The sequence below is a fragment of the Sminthopsis crassicaudata genome, chromosome 6 (assembly GCF_048593235.1).
Source record: "Sminthopsis crassicaudata isolate SCR6 chromosome 6, ASM4859323v1, whole genome shotgun sequence".
Taxonomy (NCBI): Eukaryota; Metazoa; Chordata; class Mammalia; order Dasyuromorphia; family Dasyuridae; genus Sminthopsis; species Sminthopsis crassicaudata.
The window spans coordinates 174,220,825-174,234,008 of NC_133622.1; the positions used below are offsets into that span (position 1 = coordinate 174,220,825).

Sequence of the window (13,184 nt, forward strand, 5' to 3'; positions counted from 1 at the left end):
AGTAGAAAACATTTCAAGAAGAAAAACCATAGTCATTGAGGAGCAGGCCTAGTAGTGAGACTATCTCCAAGACAAAAACAGAATATAGCAAAGGTAGGCAGTATTAGAGATATGACTTCCCTTCTCTCCCAGGTCTTTAATATTCCCCTCATGTGGGGCCTTCATGTGTGATTCCTTTCATGTTTTCTATCCCTACTGAGTTGTGTATATTTGTGGGAGATTGTGCCCTAGGTTTATGTGGGAATCTTTGATTGAAAATCTTATTATACTATGTCATGAAATCTTTTTGCTTTGAATGAATGGACCAGACCAGACCAAACTCAGCCAAGTGACTCAGGTTTGGCACTGGAATAAATGAAATGAGAAATAGGTTAAAAAGGAAACATAGAAAAAGATAGTCATCAAGAAGACAGCATTAATTAATTTGAGTGAAGTTTACCTGTTGGCATACTCGCAAAGCCAGAGGGAAGAGATCTTGACTTCTCCTAGATTAGTATTTATAACTGAGCAAATAAGAAGTTGCCTTAGCCACCTAGATTAAGTACTGGAAACTTCAAGGAGAGTTTCACTATTTATTTATAGAAAAACAAGGCCAACTGATTTGGAAGAGACTTTAGTCTTAGAATATTTATTCCACAGTAATCACATCCTTTGGTTGATTAGAGAAAAAATAAATATAGTAATGTGCAATCTTATTGAGGGCACATAGATTCAGGAAGAACTTTAAACTTCAAGTAGCTATTCTAGGGGAGGTCCAGAATATGGGCATATTTCAGTTGCTATATTTCAATTACATATAGATTTTGAATTTCATGCTTTTGTTAGATATATTAAATACAAAAATGTAATATTCTTCTCTAAATTATAATGTTCTCTGGGAGCAGGTTTCTTTTCAGTTCAATAATCACCTCAAATGTAGCCAGGAGTTAAAATCCAAATCCTTTAATGTCTCTTTCCAAGTCTTGTCTTCTTCACTTGGGGCTCGGCTAGTTTTCTTGGAGGCCTTCTGTAGTCTTGGTTCCGAGAGCTTAAGCTGCCTTCTCTGGCTTCTGAATATTCTCTACTGAATCCTGGCTGAGGCTCCCAGAGCTTCTAGTGAGCTTGTCCTTTCTGGCCCTGAAAGTTCCTCCTTATATGTTCCACACTGAGTATACACCAATCATTATATATCACTAGGAAACCATTATTTGTTGTAGGATTAAATCAATGGTAAACTAGATTTAACCACTGTCTCCTCAATTCCACTTACTTAGCACCTTGTAAGAATCCTAACATAAAGATTATCAACTAATCTGCCTTTTCTTATTCTGATTGCAGTGTTTTTATTTATACAAAAACTTTAAAATTTTTTCATAGAAACTATCTCTTTTGTCCTTCAAATTTTCTTTACAGGACTGTTGTTTAAACATATCTTCCTTTATTCACTATAAAGAAATAATCTTTGATTTTCCTCTTTTTAAAAAATAATATGTGTCTCAATGTTTAGATCATTTATCCATTTGGAATTGATTATGCTATTTGTGTGTATTCATTTCTCACAAACTACTTTTTCATTTCCCCAGCAGTTTTCACTAAATAAACAAGATTCACCCCTGTGGTTTTCATTCTTATATTTATTGAGCCATTGTTCAATAAGTGTTTTTGCTTCTAAATCTTCTTATTCTAATCCATTTCACTTATGTCCTATTCTACCAGGTAGTTTAGAATCGACAGCTTTGTAATATAATTTGAGATCTATTAAAGCTAGTTCCCCAGAAAAGGTTATGAAAGCATTTCGGAGGCATTTTCTTCCCTTGAATCTCCAAAATTGAAGTGGGACTTCATTAAGAGGTTCTTGTTTCTCAGTGCTGTGGAAATGGCACATTGCCCTACTAAGCAAGATTCTTTCCCAAGCCATCTAGATGACTGTCTTTAAAAAAAAAAAAAAAAAAAAAGGAGCTTACCTTAAGTATTCTTAAGATATTAAGTATCCAATTGCAATTTTAACTTACCAAATTGGTGATTTAAGACTCTCTCAAAAGATTTTCTCTTTTGCCATGTGTTGTAAGCTCTAAGTATCTTAACGGAAAGACTTTCAGACTGATACACATACCTTGTGTATGCCAATCAGCAGGGGTCATATCTGAGTCCTCTGCCATTGTTTTAATATTAAAAGTTTGCCTACTTACCCATGATATGTGTTTACCCAGTCCTTCTGTCAGGGAACTCCAGGAGACAAGAAGCTGTTTTTGGAGAAAGAAATTCCCCCTCTGACCTACAGAAACTATTAATGCTGAGCAAGTCAATTTTTTCCATGTGACAATTAATAGCAAGTTGTACAGGATAGATTTTCAGTTTCATGTGCAATTGTCTCTTACTACTATAGTTACTAATTATTATACAATATTGAAGTATTTATTTTATTCCATAAATTAAGAAAAAAAAATCTACTACCTAAATAAAACTTTATGGAATGGAACGCTGCACTGTGAATCAGGATAACTTGGGTTCATATCCTGACATAAACTAATTAACTTTGTGATCCTAGGCAAATCATTTAATCTCTCTTAGTTCCTCATTTGTAAAAGGGGGGAATTGAACCACATGACCCTTATAAGGTTCCTTTAAGTTCTAAATATATGTGATTACAAGTTGGTAGAGGTGATTAGTGTTTTGTTTTATTTTGAATTATTCATTTAGCAGAAATAGAAAAAGTTCTCAGTCGAGGAAATAACAGATATAGAGGGATAATTCCGTATGTGGGATTGAGGACTCAATCTGGATTGAATTTCCCCTTTGATAAGTTCCTTTTCCAGTCTGGGCCTCAGTTTCCTCACCACTAAAATAAAGAAATTGAATTACAGTCGCGGATCCCAAGAAAAGCCAGGGAACGCCTACAATCCGCGTGAGGGTGAATCCGCGCGAACTGGGCAATCCAGCCGGACTGGGCTTGTAGGTGGGGAGCCCTGGCGCATTGTGCGTTTTGATTGGAGGGCTGTCGACATTAAAATCTGCTCCCCGCTCCGCCCTCTAGTGACTTCGGAGTCTAGAAGCAGGTGCTCTGGGCAAGTGGTCCTCATTGTGCTCCTGCATCTTCTTTCCTTTAGGCATCTGAAATCCCGTACGGAGGTATAGAAGCTGAGAAGGATGTGAAGCTGAATCCTGTCTGGGAAGCCCACCATGAAGCTTTCTCCTCGCATGCTGATTTGAGTTTAAAAGAATCTTTGCCTGATTTCCTTTGCATTCTCGTAGACCCTCACCAGAGAGAGAAGTTTCTCTGAGCTTGAAAATTCTCTTGATTCTAGTCCTTGCGACCCTTGTAACTGCTCCTCTTTTCTCTTCGTTTGAAGGCACTCCCCTTGCTTTTTCTCTGTCGGTTTTCCCCGATCTTGTGAGGTGCAGTGGAAAGAAAACTGGATTTGGAGAGTCCCGACTCTAGTCGAGCCAGTTACCTCGGAGAAGTCATTTGACTTTGCCCCGCCTGTTTCTTGTCAAATGAGAAGGTTGGACTAGATCACTTTTAAGGTTTGACTGTGCGATACGCTTCTAGGTGAGGACCAGCGTTAATCCTCTCGCTCCCTCAGTAGGGTGAACAGTGGAACTCAGACCCCAGAGCAGGAGCCGAGAAGGAACCGCTCCCTGCAGGTCAGACCCCAGCTACTAGGAGGGCAGTGGAAGCTCTCCAGTTTTTGCAGGTCCCCACCGCCTCATCACGGGCTTCCCAGCTTTTCCCTTGCATACTGGTGCGCCCAAGCGCACCCTCGCAGGCACGCTTCAGCCCACTCCACTGCGCTGTCTGCACTCTTAGTTGGAGCAACTGACCACAGACAGCCTCGGGACCCTGGACAGCTCTTGAGCTGCGGGGCCAGAATCTTGCGCCCTACTTCCTTAGTCCAGTGTTGTACTTTGCCCTGCGCGCCATGCAGTCCCTCAACATCACCTCGGAGCAGTTAGCCCGGCTCCTGCGGGAGCACAACATGAGTCGCGAGCACTTCATCTCCCTGTACGGGCTGCGGCCCCTAGTCTACAGTCCCGAGCTGCCTGGCGCTGCCAAACTAGCCTTCGTACTCATCTCTGTGCTCATCTTTGTCTTGGCACTTTTCGGCAACGGCCTGGTACTCTATGTGGTGACCCGAAGCAAGGCTATGCGGAAGGTCACCAACATCTTCATCGGTTCACTGGCACTCAGCGACCTATTCATTACCTTTTTCTGCATCCCGGTCACTATGCTTCAGAACATCTCCAGCGACTGGCTAGGTGGTAAGCATGACCCTGTGCTTTATCTCGTCTCCTTCCCGCCACTAAAACCATTCCTATCCCTCTCTTCCAATCCCTTGTCTTTTTCTTAACGAAAAATTCCCAGATCTTTCCTCCCCTTTCTCTTTCTTGGGGATTTTTTGTTGATGTTATTAGAATTTCATGTTCACTTCTGCATTTTGGATAGCCTTTCGTCTCTACTGACAGGTTCACTTCCCCATTAATGATGGTGACTCCTGTTTCTTTAGCATTGAAGGTTTGCAAAGTACTTTCCTCTTCATGCTGGAAGGCACGAATGAATGTTTATCACATCCCATTCTAGATTGGATCTTTGCTAAGGGTTTGAAACCCAGGATTTCTGACTGAGTCCAACGATCTATCCACTGCACTGGGCTCTCCTGTTTCCCTTTGCACTACCCAAGAAGCCCTAAGCAAGAACCAGGCAGGAGAAATATGACCAGATTACCTTTCTCTCATTTTTTAGTTATATCTTAGCCAAATAGGTAGGGAGAAAGAGCCCAGAATTTGGCAACTAGTATTTAAAATAATGGAACTTAAAAATTGGCAGATAGTAGAGATTTTCAGTGGAAAGAACTAAGGCAAGAGAGGTCAAATGACTTGCTTAAGGTCAAATAAAATCAATAAGGGTAAAGGACTAAAATTTGAATTCAGGTCTTTTGACTCTCAATGCAGTGTGCTTCCTATTACATCAGGTCACGTCTCAAAGAGTGTGCTTAAGGTGAAAGCTACCTATCTCACCTTTTCAGAAACAAGGATAGTACTAAAGGACAGACATTTTGGGTACACTGACTCCTGGGAGAGACAGGCAAAAGAAGGAAAGCTAGTAGGCCTTGACTAGGATGCACCCTTTTAGATTACAGTCCATTCCTTTTCAAGTATAAATACTGGCTTTATCCCTTTTGGAGCATCCTCTGTACCTGGAGTGCTAGGCACGAAATCAGAGTAAATAAACTGGCAACATATTAATAGACTTGAGGGAGAAAAAAGATAATTGTTTTGTGGAATTTTATTTTAGCCAATCCTTTAGTAATTGCCCACAGAAAAATCTTAGGTTTGGTTCCCAGTTCATAACTTTTGATTTCTACCTAAACTGTGCTTGACTTCTATTTAACTTCATTTGGCAGGGGATCTGTGCTACTTAATAAATGTGCTAAAAGGAGTGTTTGCCATCTCTTTTGGTATTGGAAGGTTTTCTCGATCTCATTACTCATTAGGCTCACAGTGAGAGCACGAATTAAGGTTGCAGGAATGGTTGGCTTTCTTTAAATATCATGATAGAATTAGTCTACATGGAGTTTATAGCAAGCATTGTTTTTCGCTTAGCACAATGAATGAAAAGAGCCAGGCTGTGAGTTAAACCATTGAAATACATCAAGAAATACCCTACTTTGACCTTCAGAGTTTTTCCTGTTTAACTCAATGCCTTTCGTGGTGCCTAACAGACTTAATGAAAGCTTTCAGAATTGGATTGTAAATTTGCTTTCCATTGTTATAGTCTCCATACTTACATTTAAAAAATAATTGTTTTATTTTTTCTGGCCATACCTAAATATTGATTTTTAACACACATTTCTTTATTAATCATATTGGGAGAGAAAATCAGAACAAAAAGGAAAAACCATGACAGAAAAAAAAAAAAGAAAAAAGTGGACATAGCTTGTGTTTTGATTTATATTCAATCTTCATAGTTCTCTTTCTGGATGCAGATGTCATTTTCTATCAAAATTTTATAGGGATTTTCTTGGATTTCTTAAGTTAAAAAATAAGTCTATTAACTTTCATTTAAAAAAAAAGTCCCAAATTCTTTCCTTCCTTTTACTCCCTTCCCCAATCATTGATAAAATAAACAATATATCAATAAAAACATGAAAATATTTAAAAAACCACATTTCCATATATACACCATGTTAGATTTAAGTAAAAAATATGCTTCAATCTGCACTTCAGGTGCTTTTTGTGGAGATGAATAGCATTTCTCATCATGAGTTTTCATAAAGTGCCAGACATATAGGAAGCCCTGTACAAATAAAAGATCTATATGTCTTCAAATATCTGCTGTTACCTTAAGAGTAATAATTGGGATAATAGCTAATATTTATAGAGCACTTCTGTGTGCCAGGCATTATGTTAACCACTTTACAATGATTTTTTCCTAGTAAATTTATTTATTTAATAATTTTATTAATTATATTAATAATAATGAGTCATGTGGGGAGAGAAAAATCAAAGCAAAAGGGAAAAACCATGGGAGAGAGGAAAAAAAAGACAGAAAAAAGAAGTGAACATAGGAAGTGTTAAAGTGTTAATTTATAATAAGTCTCCTTCATTCTTTTTCTGGATGCAGATGGCATTTTGGTCCAAAGTCTATTGGGATTGGTTTGGATCACTGAACCACTGAGAATAATCAAGTCTTTCATAATTGATCATTGCACATTCTTGCTATTATTGTATACAATGTATCACTGATTGTGCTTGTTTCACTCAGAAGTAGTTCATGAAAGGTCCCAGACCTTTTAAAAATCAGCTTGTTCATAAATTTTTATAGAACAATAATATTCCATTTCCTTCATATACTGCAATTTGTTTAGCCATTCCTCAATTGATGGGCATCTATCATTTTGTAATTCTTTGCTACCACAAAAAGAGATGCTACAAACATTTTTGCACATGATGGTCCTTTTTCCTCCTTTTTTAAATTTCCTTGAGATACAAATCTAGTAATGGCACAGCTGGGTCAAAAGGTACACACAATTTTATAGCCCTTTGGGCATAGTTCCAAATTGCTCTCCAGAATGGGTGGATCATCTCACTACTCCATCAACAATGCATTAGTACACCAGTTTTCCTACCTCCCCTCTAATATTTATCATTATTTTTTCCTGTCATCTTAGCCAATCTGTGAAGTGTGAGATGGCATCTCAGAGTTGTTTTAATTTGCATTTCTCTAATCAATAGTAATTTAGAACATTTTTTCATATAACTATAGATGGCTTTAATTTCATCATCTGAAAATTGTTTATATCCTCAAACATTTATCACTTGGTGAATGACTTGTATTCTTATAAATTTGACAAGGTTTTTATATATTGTAGAAATTATACCTTTATCAGTAACACTGGCTGTAAATATTTTTTTCAGCTCTGTACTTCCCTTTTAATCTTGTTTCTATTGGTTTTCTTTGTGCAAACCCTTTTTAATTTAATGTAATCAAAGTTGCCCATTTTCCCTTTCATAATGTTCTCTATTTCTTCTTTGGTCATAAATTCCTTGCTTCTCCAAAGATCTGATAAGTAAAATATCCCTTGTTCTCCTAATTAGTTTATGGTGTCATCTTTTATGTCCAAATCATGTACTCATTTTGACTTTATTTTGGCGTGGGGTGTGAGATGTAGATCTATGCTGAGTTTCTGACATTTTTTTCCAGTTTTCCCAGAAATTTCTGTCAAATAATGAATTCTTATTCCAGAAGCTGGAATTTGGGGGTTTATCAAATACTAGGTTGCAATACACCTTGATTTATTGTGTTGTGTGTTATCTAATCTGTTCCACTGATCCACTTTTCTATTTCTTAGCCAGTAGCAAATAGTTTTGATTACTGCTACTTTATAATATAGTTTTAGGCTTGGTACTGCTAATCCACCATCCTTTGAATTGTTTTTTACCATTAATTCTCTTAATATTCTTGACCTTTTGTTATTCTAGATGAATTTTGTTATTTTTTCTAGTTCTATAAAGTTATGTTTTGGCAGTTTGGTATGGCATTGAACAAGTAGACCAATTTTTTCCCCAATTGTTTAGATCTGACTTCATTTGTGTGAGAAGTGTTTTGTAATTGTGTTTGTATAGTTTCTATGTTTATCTTGGTGAGTAGATCCCCAAGTATTTTATTTTGTCTACATTAATTTCAAATGGAATTTCTCTTTCTATATTTTGCTGATGGGCTTTGTCAGTAATAAATAGAAATGCTGATGATTTTTGTGGGTTTATTTTATATCCTGCAACTTTGCTAAAGCTGTGAATTGTTTCTAGTAGGTTTTGGGATGATTTTCTAGGATTTTCTAAGTATATCATCATATCATCTGCAAAAAATGATAGTTTTATTTCCTCATTGTCTATTCTATTTCCATTAATTTCTTTTTCTTTTCTTATTGCTAAAGCCAAGGTTTCTAGAACAATGTTGAATAATGGTGATGATAATGGGCATCCTTGTTTCACCTCTGATCTTATTGGGAATTCTTCCAGCTTCTCTCCATTATACATAATGTTTGCTGTTGGTTTTAGATAGATACTGCTTATTATTTTAAGGAAAGCTCCTTTTATCCCTATGCTCTCTAGTGTGGGCTTTTTTTCTCTTTTAAATATGAATGGATGCTGTATTTTGTCAAAAGCTTTTTCTGCATCAATCAAGTTCATCATATGATTTCTATTGATTTTGTTATTGATATGGTCCATTATGGTAATACTTTTCCTGATATTGAACCTGCTTTCCTGGTGTAAATCTGACTTTATCATCTTATATTATCCTGCTGATAAGTTGTTGTAATCTCTTTGCTAGTATTTTATTAACATTTTTGTATCAATATTCATGAGGGAAATTGGTCTGTAAATTTTCTTTTTCTGTTTTGGCTCTTCCTGGTTTAGGTGCCATGGAAGGAATTTGGCAGTACTCTTTTACCTATTTTTCCAAGTAGTTTACATAGTATTGGAATTAATTGTTCTTCAAATGTTTGGTAGAATGAACTTGTGAATCCATCTGGTCCCAGAGATTTTTTTTTTTTTTTTTTTGAGAAAGTTCATTAATGGCTTGTTCAATTTCTTGTTCTAAAATGGGACTGTTTAAGTAATTTATTTCCTCCCCTTTTAATCTGGGCAATTTATATTTTGTAAATATTCATTCATTTTGATTAGATTGTAAGACTTGCTGCCATACAGTTGGGCAAAATAGCTCCTAATTATTGCTTTAATTTCTTTGTCATTGGTGGTAAGTTCACTGTTTTCATTTTTGATGCTGGTAATTTTTTTTTCCTTTTTCTAATCAAATTAACCTCTTAAATTTATTTTGAAATTTATATTTTTACTATTTTTATTCATAATAATTATTTGATTAATTGTTAATTATTATTTTTATGTTTTATATATATATATGTTACTTTTAAAATCTATTTTGTTGGTTTTTCATAAAATCAACTCTTAGTTTTGTTTATTAATTTAATAGTTTTCTTAATTTCAATTTTATTAATCTCTCCTTTAAGTTTCAGGATTTCTAATTTGTTATTTAATTGGGGCTTTAAAATTTGTTCTTTTTCTAGCTTTTTTAGTTGCATGTCCTCTTTATCTATTTTATTTATATAGATATTTAGAGATACAAAATTTCCCCTAAGAACTGCTTTGGTTGCATACCATAGATTGTGGTACATTGTCCCCTAGATGGGGAAACAACATCTGTAACTTTTTTTGTAACTCTTGAGAACTGTATCTACCACTGGGGCAGATCACATGATCTGAGAGTGTCCCTTTTTCTTGGTAGTTTTTTTTTTTTAACCCATGTCACCCACTACCTTATCTTCTATTACCCCTTCCCTCTTCTCTTATCTTTTCCCCTAGTGTTTCTACCTTGCCTTCTATCCTGTCCCTCCTTTTTCTTTACTCTTTCTCCTCCTACTTCTTTATAGGATTAGATAAATTTCTACACTCAACAGAATAATTAAGTTATTCCCTATAAAAAAAAGTTACAGATGTTGTTTCCACATCTAGGGATGTAAACAGTTTAACCTTTAAATAATGTACATTTTTCTCCTGTTTACTTTTCTATGCTTCTCCTGAGGCCTATGTTTATAGATTAAATTTTCTGTTTAGTTGTGGTTTTTTCAACAGAAATGATTGAAAGTCTCTTACTTCACTGAAGCTCCATTACCTTCCCTGAAATAAGATGCTGAGTCTTGTTGGTAGTTGTAACCCTAGATCCTTTGCATTATGGAATATGTTATTCCAGGTCCTTTGATCCTTATTGAAGGAGCTGCCAGATCCTTTGTTGAACGCTTTTTTGGGATCTATGTCAAAATAAATATGTGTGGTTTTTTTTTCTTTCTTTTCCTCCTTTTTAAACAAGTCATTGTCAAACTTTCCTAATATTGAAATATGCTTACATCAATGGTATAAATCCAGCTTGATTACAACAAATTTTTTTGATTAGTTGCTATAGTTTTTAAAAAGTAGAATATCTGGGGCAGCTAGGTGGTGCAGTGGATAGAGCACCAGCCTTGAATTCAGGAGGACCTGAGTTCAAATCTGATCTCAGACACTTCCTAGTTGTGTGACCCTGGGCAAGTCACTTAACCCCAGCCTCAAAAAAAAATAAAATTAAAAAAAAGAAAAAGAAAAAATAAAAAGAAAAAAAAGTAGAATATCTATATCAGTGTCTACTAATTATATTGATCATAATCAATTCTGAATAAGTACCTTTGATTTCAGCTACCTTGGAAAACTTTTTTTTTCCAGCCAGTATTTCTGATGGAGAGAGATCTCATTTCTTTTTTTTTTTTTAATTTTTATTTTATTTTATAATTATAACATTTTTTTGACAGTACATATGCATGGGTAATTTTTTACAACATTATCCCTTGCACTTACTTCTATTCAGATTTTTTCCCTTCCTCCCCCAACCCCCTCCCCCAGATGGCAAGCAGTCTTATATATGTTAAATATATTACAGTATATTCTAGATATAATATATGTGTGTAGAACCGAATTTTTTGTTGCACAGGAAGAATTGGATTCAGAAGGTAAAAATAACAGTTTACATTCATTTCTCAGTGTTCCTTTTCTGGATGTAGCTGGTTCTGTCCATCATTAATCAATTGGAATTGGATTAGCTCTTCTCTATGTTGAAGAAATCCACTTCCATCAGCATACATCCTCATACAGTATCATTGTTGAAGTGTATAATGATTTTATGGTTCTGCTCATTTCACTCAGCATCAGTTGATGTAAGTCTCTCCAAGCCTCTCTGTATTTCTCCTGTTGGTTATTTCTTATAGAACAATAATATTCCATAACATTCATATACCATAGTTTACCCAACCATTCTCCAATTGATGGACATCCATTCATCTTCCAGCTTCTAGCCACTCTGAAAAGGGCTGCCACAAACATTTTGGCACATACAGGTCCCTTTCCCTTCTTTAGTAGTTCCTTGGGGTATAAGCCCAGTAGTAGTACGGCTGGGTCAATGGGTATGCACATTTTGATAACTTTTTGGGCATAATTCCAGATTGCTCTCCAGAATGGTTGGATTCTTTCACAACTCCACCAACAATGCATCAGTGTCCCAGTTTTCCCACAGCCCCTCCAACATTCATCGTTATTTGTTCCTGTCATCTTAGCCAATCTGACAGGTGTGTAATGATACCTCAGAGTTGTCTTAATTTGCATTTCTCTGATCAGTAGTGATTTGGAACACTCTTTCATATGAGTGGAAATAGTTTTAATTTCATCATCTGAAAATTGTCTGTTCATATCCTTTGACTCATTTCTAAAATATATAAAGAATGGTATCAAATTTATAAACATACAAGTCATTACCCAAATGAGAAATGGTCAAAGGATATGAAAAAGCAGTGTTTAGATGATGAAATTAAAGAGATCTGTAGTCATATGAAAAAAATTCTCTTATCACTATTAGAGAAATGCAAATTAAAACAACTCTGAGATATCACCCTATACCTCTCAGATTACCTAAGGATAAAGATACATGTTGGAGGAGATGTGGGAAAACTGTGACACTAATGCATTGTTGATGGAGTTGTGAAATGATCCAACTATTCTGGAGAGCAATATGGAACTATGCTCAAAGTGCTATCAAACTGTACATACCATTCAATGTACCAGTTCAAAAGAACTTGTAATATTCTAAGAAAGGAGAACCAGAACAATTGGCATTGTTCTCTATGTCAATTACAGAGATTTTACTCACAACAACTCTGCATAAAGTGACAGCAGCATCAACAAAAGAAAATAAAGGAACACTGAAAGACATTAGAACTCAGATCAATGCAACATCATTTCTGAACATCAGAAAAGAAACATACCTTCTTCCTCTTAAGTAGAAATATAGTGTGGTATGTGATAGAACCCCTGTTTCCCAAGAAGTAGAAAAAAAAGTGACAATTGGCTTTATTGGCTAAAGAAAAGGAAAAAGCTTAAGCTGTGCTCCCTTGACAGTTTTCTGGTGGTCCGTAATTATGTGAGCCTTCTGGTCACCAATAGACATAAAAGTCCTACCCTTTTGAAAAAGGACCATTCTTGTTTAGTGAATATCTGAAAATTAGGAAAGTAACCATACTCAGCCTTTGTGAGAAGATAATTTTCCAAATAGATGTTGGGGAGGGGGTACATCTGTGAAGTTACATGTCACTGTATCCTCATTACATATCTTTGCTATAGTAAGAACAAGTAAATCTTTTGTTAATTGTTCAATTACTTTTGAGTACCTCATTTCATTTCAGTATCATCCTAGGCTACCAGTATGAATTTAGTGCCCCTTAATAATGGATTACAAGAGTGGAATGAGACTTGTTTTACTTAACTTCTTTGTTACAAAAGAGTTCTATTTGGAACTTATTGAGAACTGATGAAGAATTTTTTAAATAAGTGAATAAAAAATCTCAAGAGTTTATCTATAATAGTCACCCATAACTCCTATTCATACAGCACTTTAAAGTTTGCAAAGCATTTAAAAAAATTGTCCGAATTCTTCATTTTATACATTCACAAAACACAGTTTGATTAACCATTCTTCAACTGATGGGAATGTAATTTGCCCACCATTTTGTTACTATATAATGCTGCTGTGGATATTTTGGTATTCATGGGCTCATTCTTTCTGCCTTGATATCCTTGGTATGTAATCACTATAGCAAGAAAGCTAG

The 13,184-nt window shown here is 35.5% G+C and overlaps 1 protein-coding gene across 1 annotated transcript in view; it reads left to right on the top strand.

The window, feature by feature from the left end:
- Positions 1-3,855: 3,855 nt before the first annotated feature.
- The window catches only part of QRFPR (pyroglutamylated RFamide peptide receptor), a 67,662-nt gene continuing 58,333 nt past the window's right edge, over positions 3,856-13,184 (top strand). Inside the window, exon 1 of the mRNA XM_074273926.1 lies at positions 3,856-4,239. Coding sequence (XP_074130027.1) covers positions 3,900-4,239 — 340 coding nt within the window. The 5' untranslated portion in view covers positions 3,856-3,899. The remainder of the gene's footprint in view (positions 4,240-13,184) is intronic.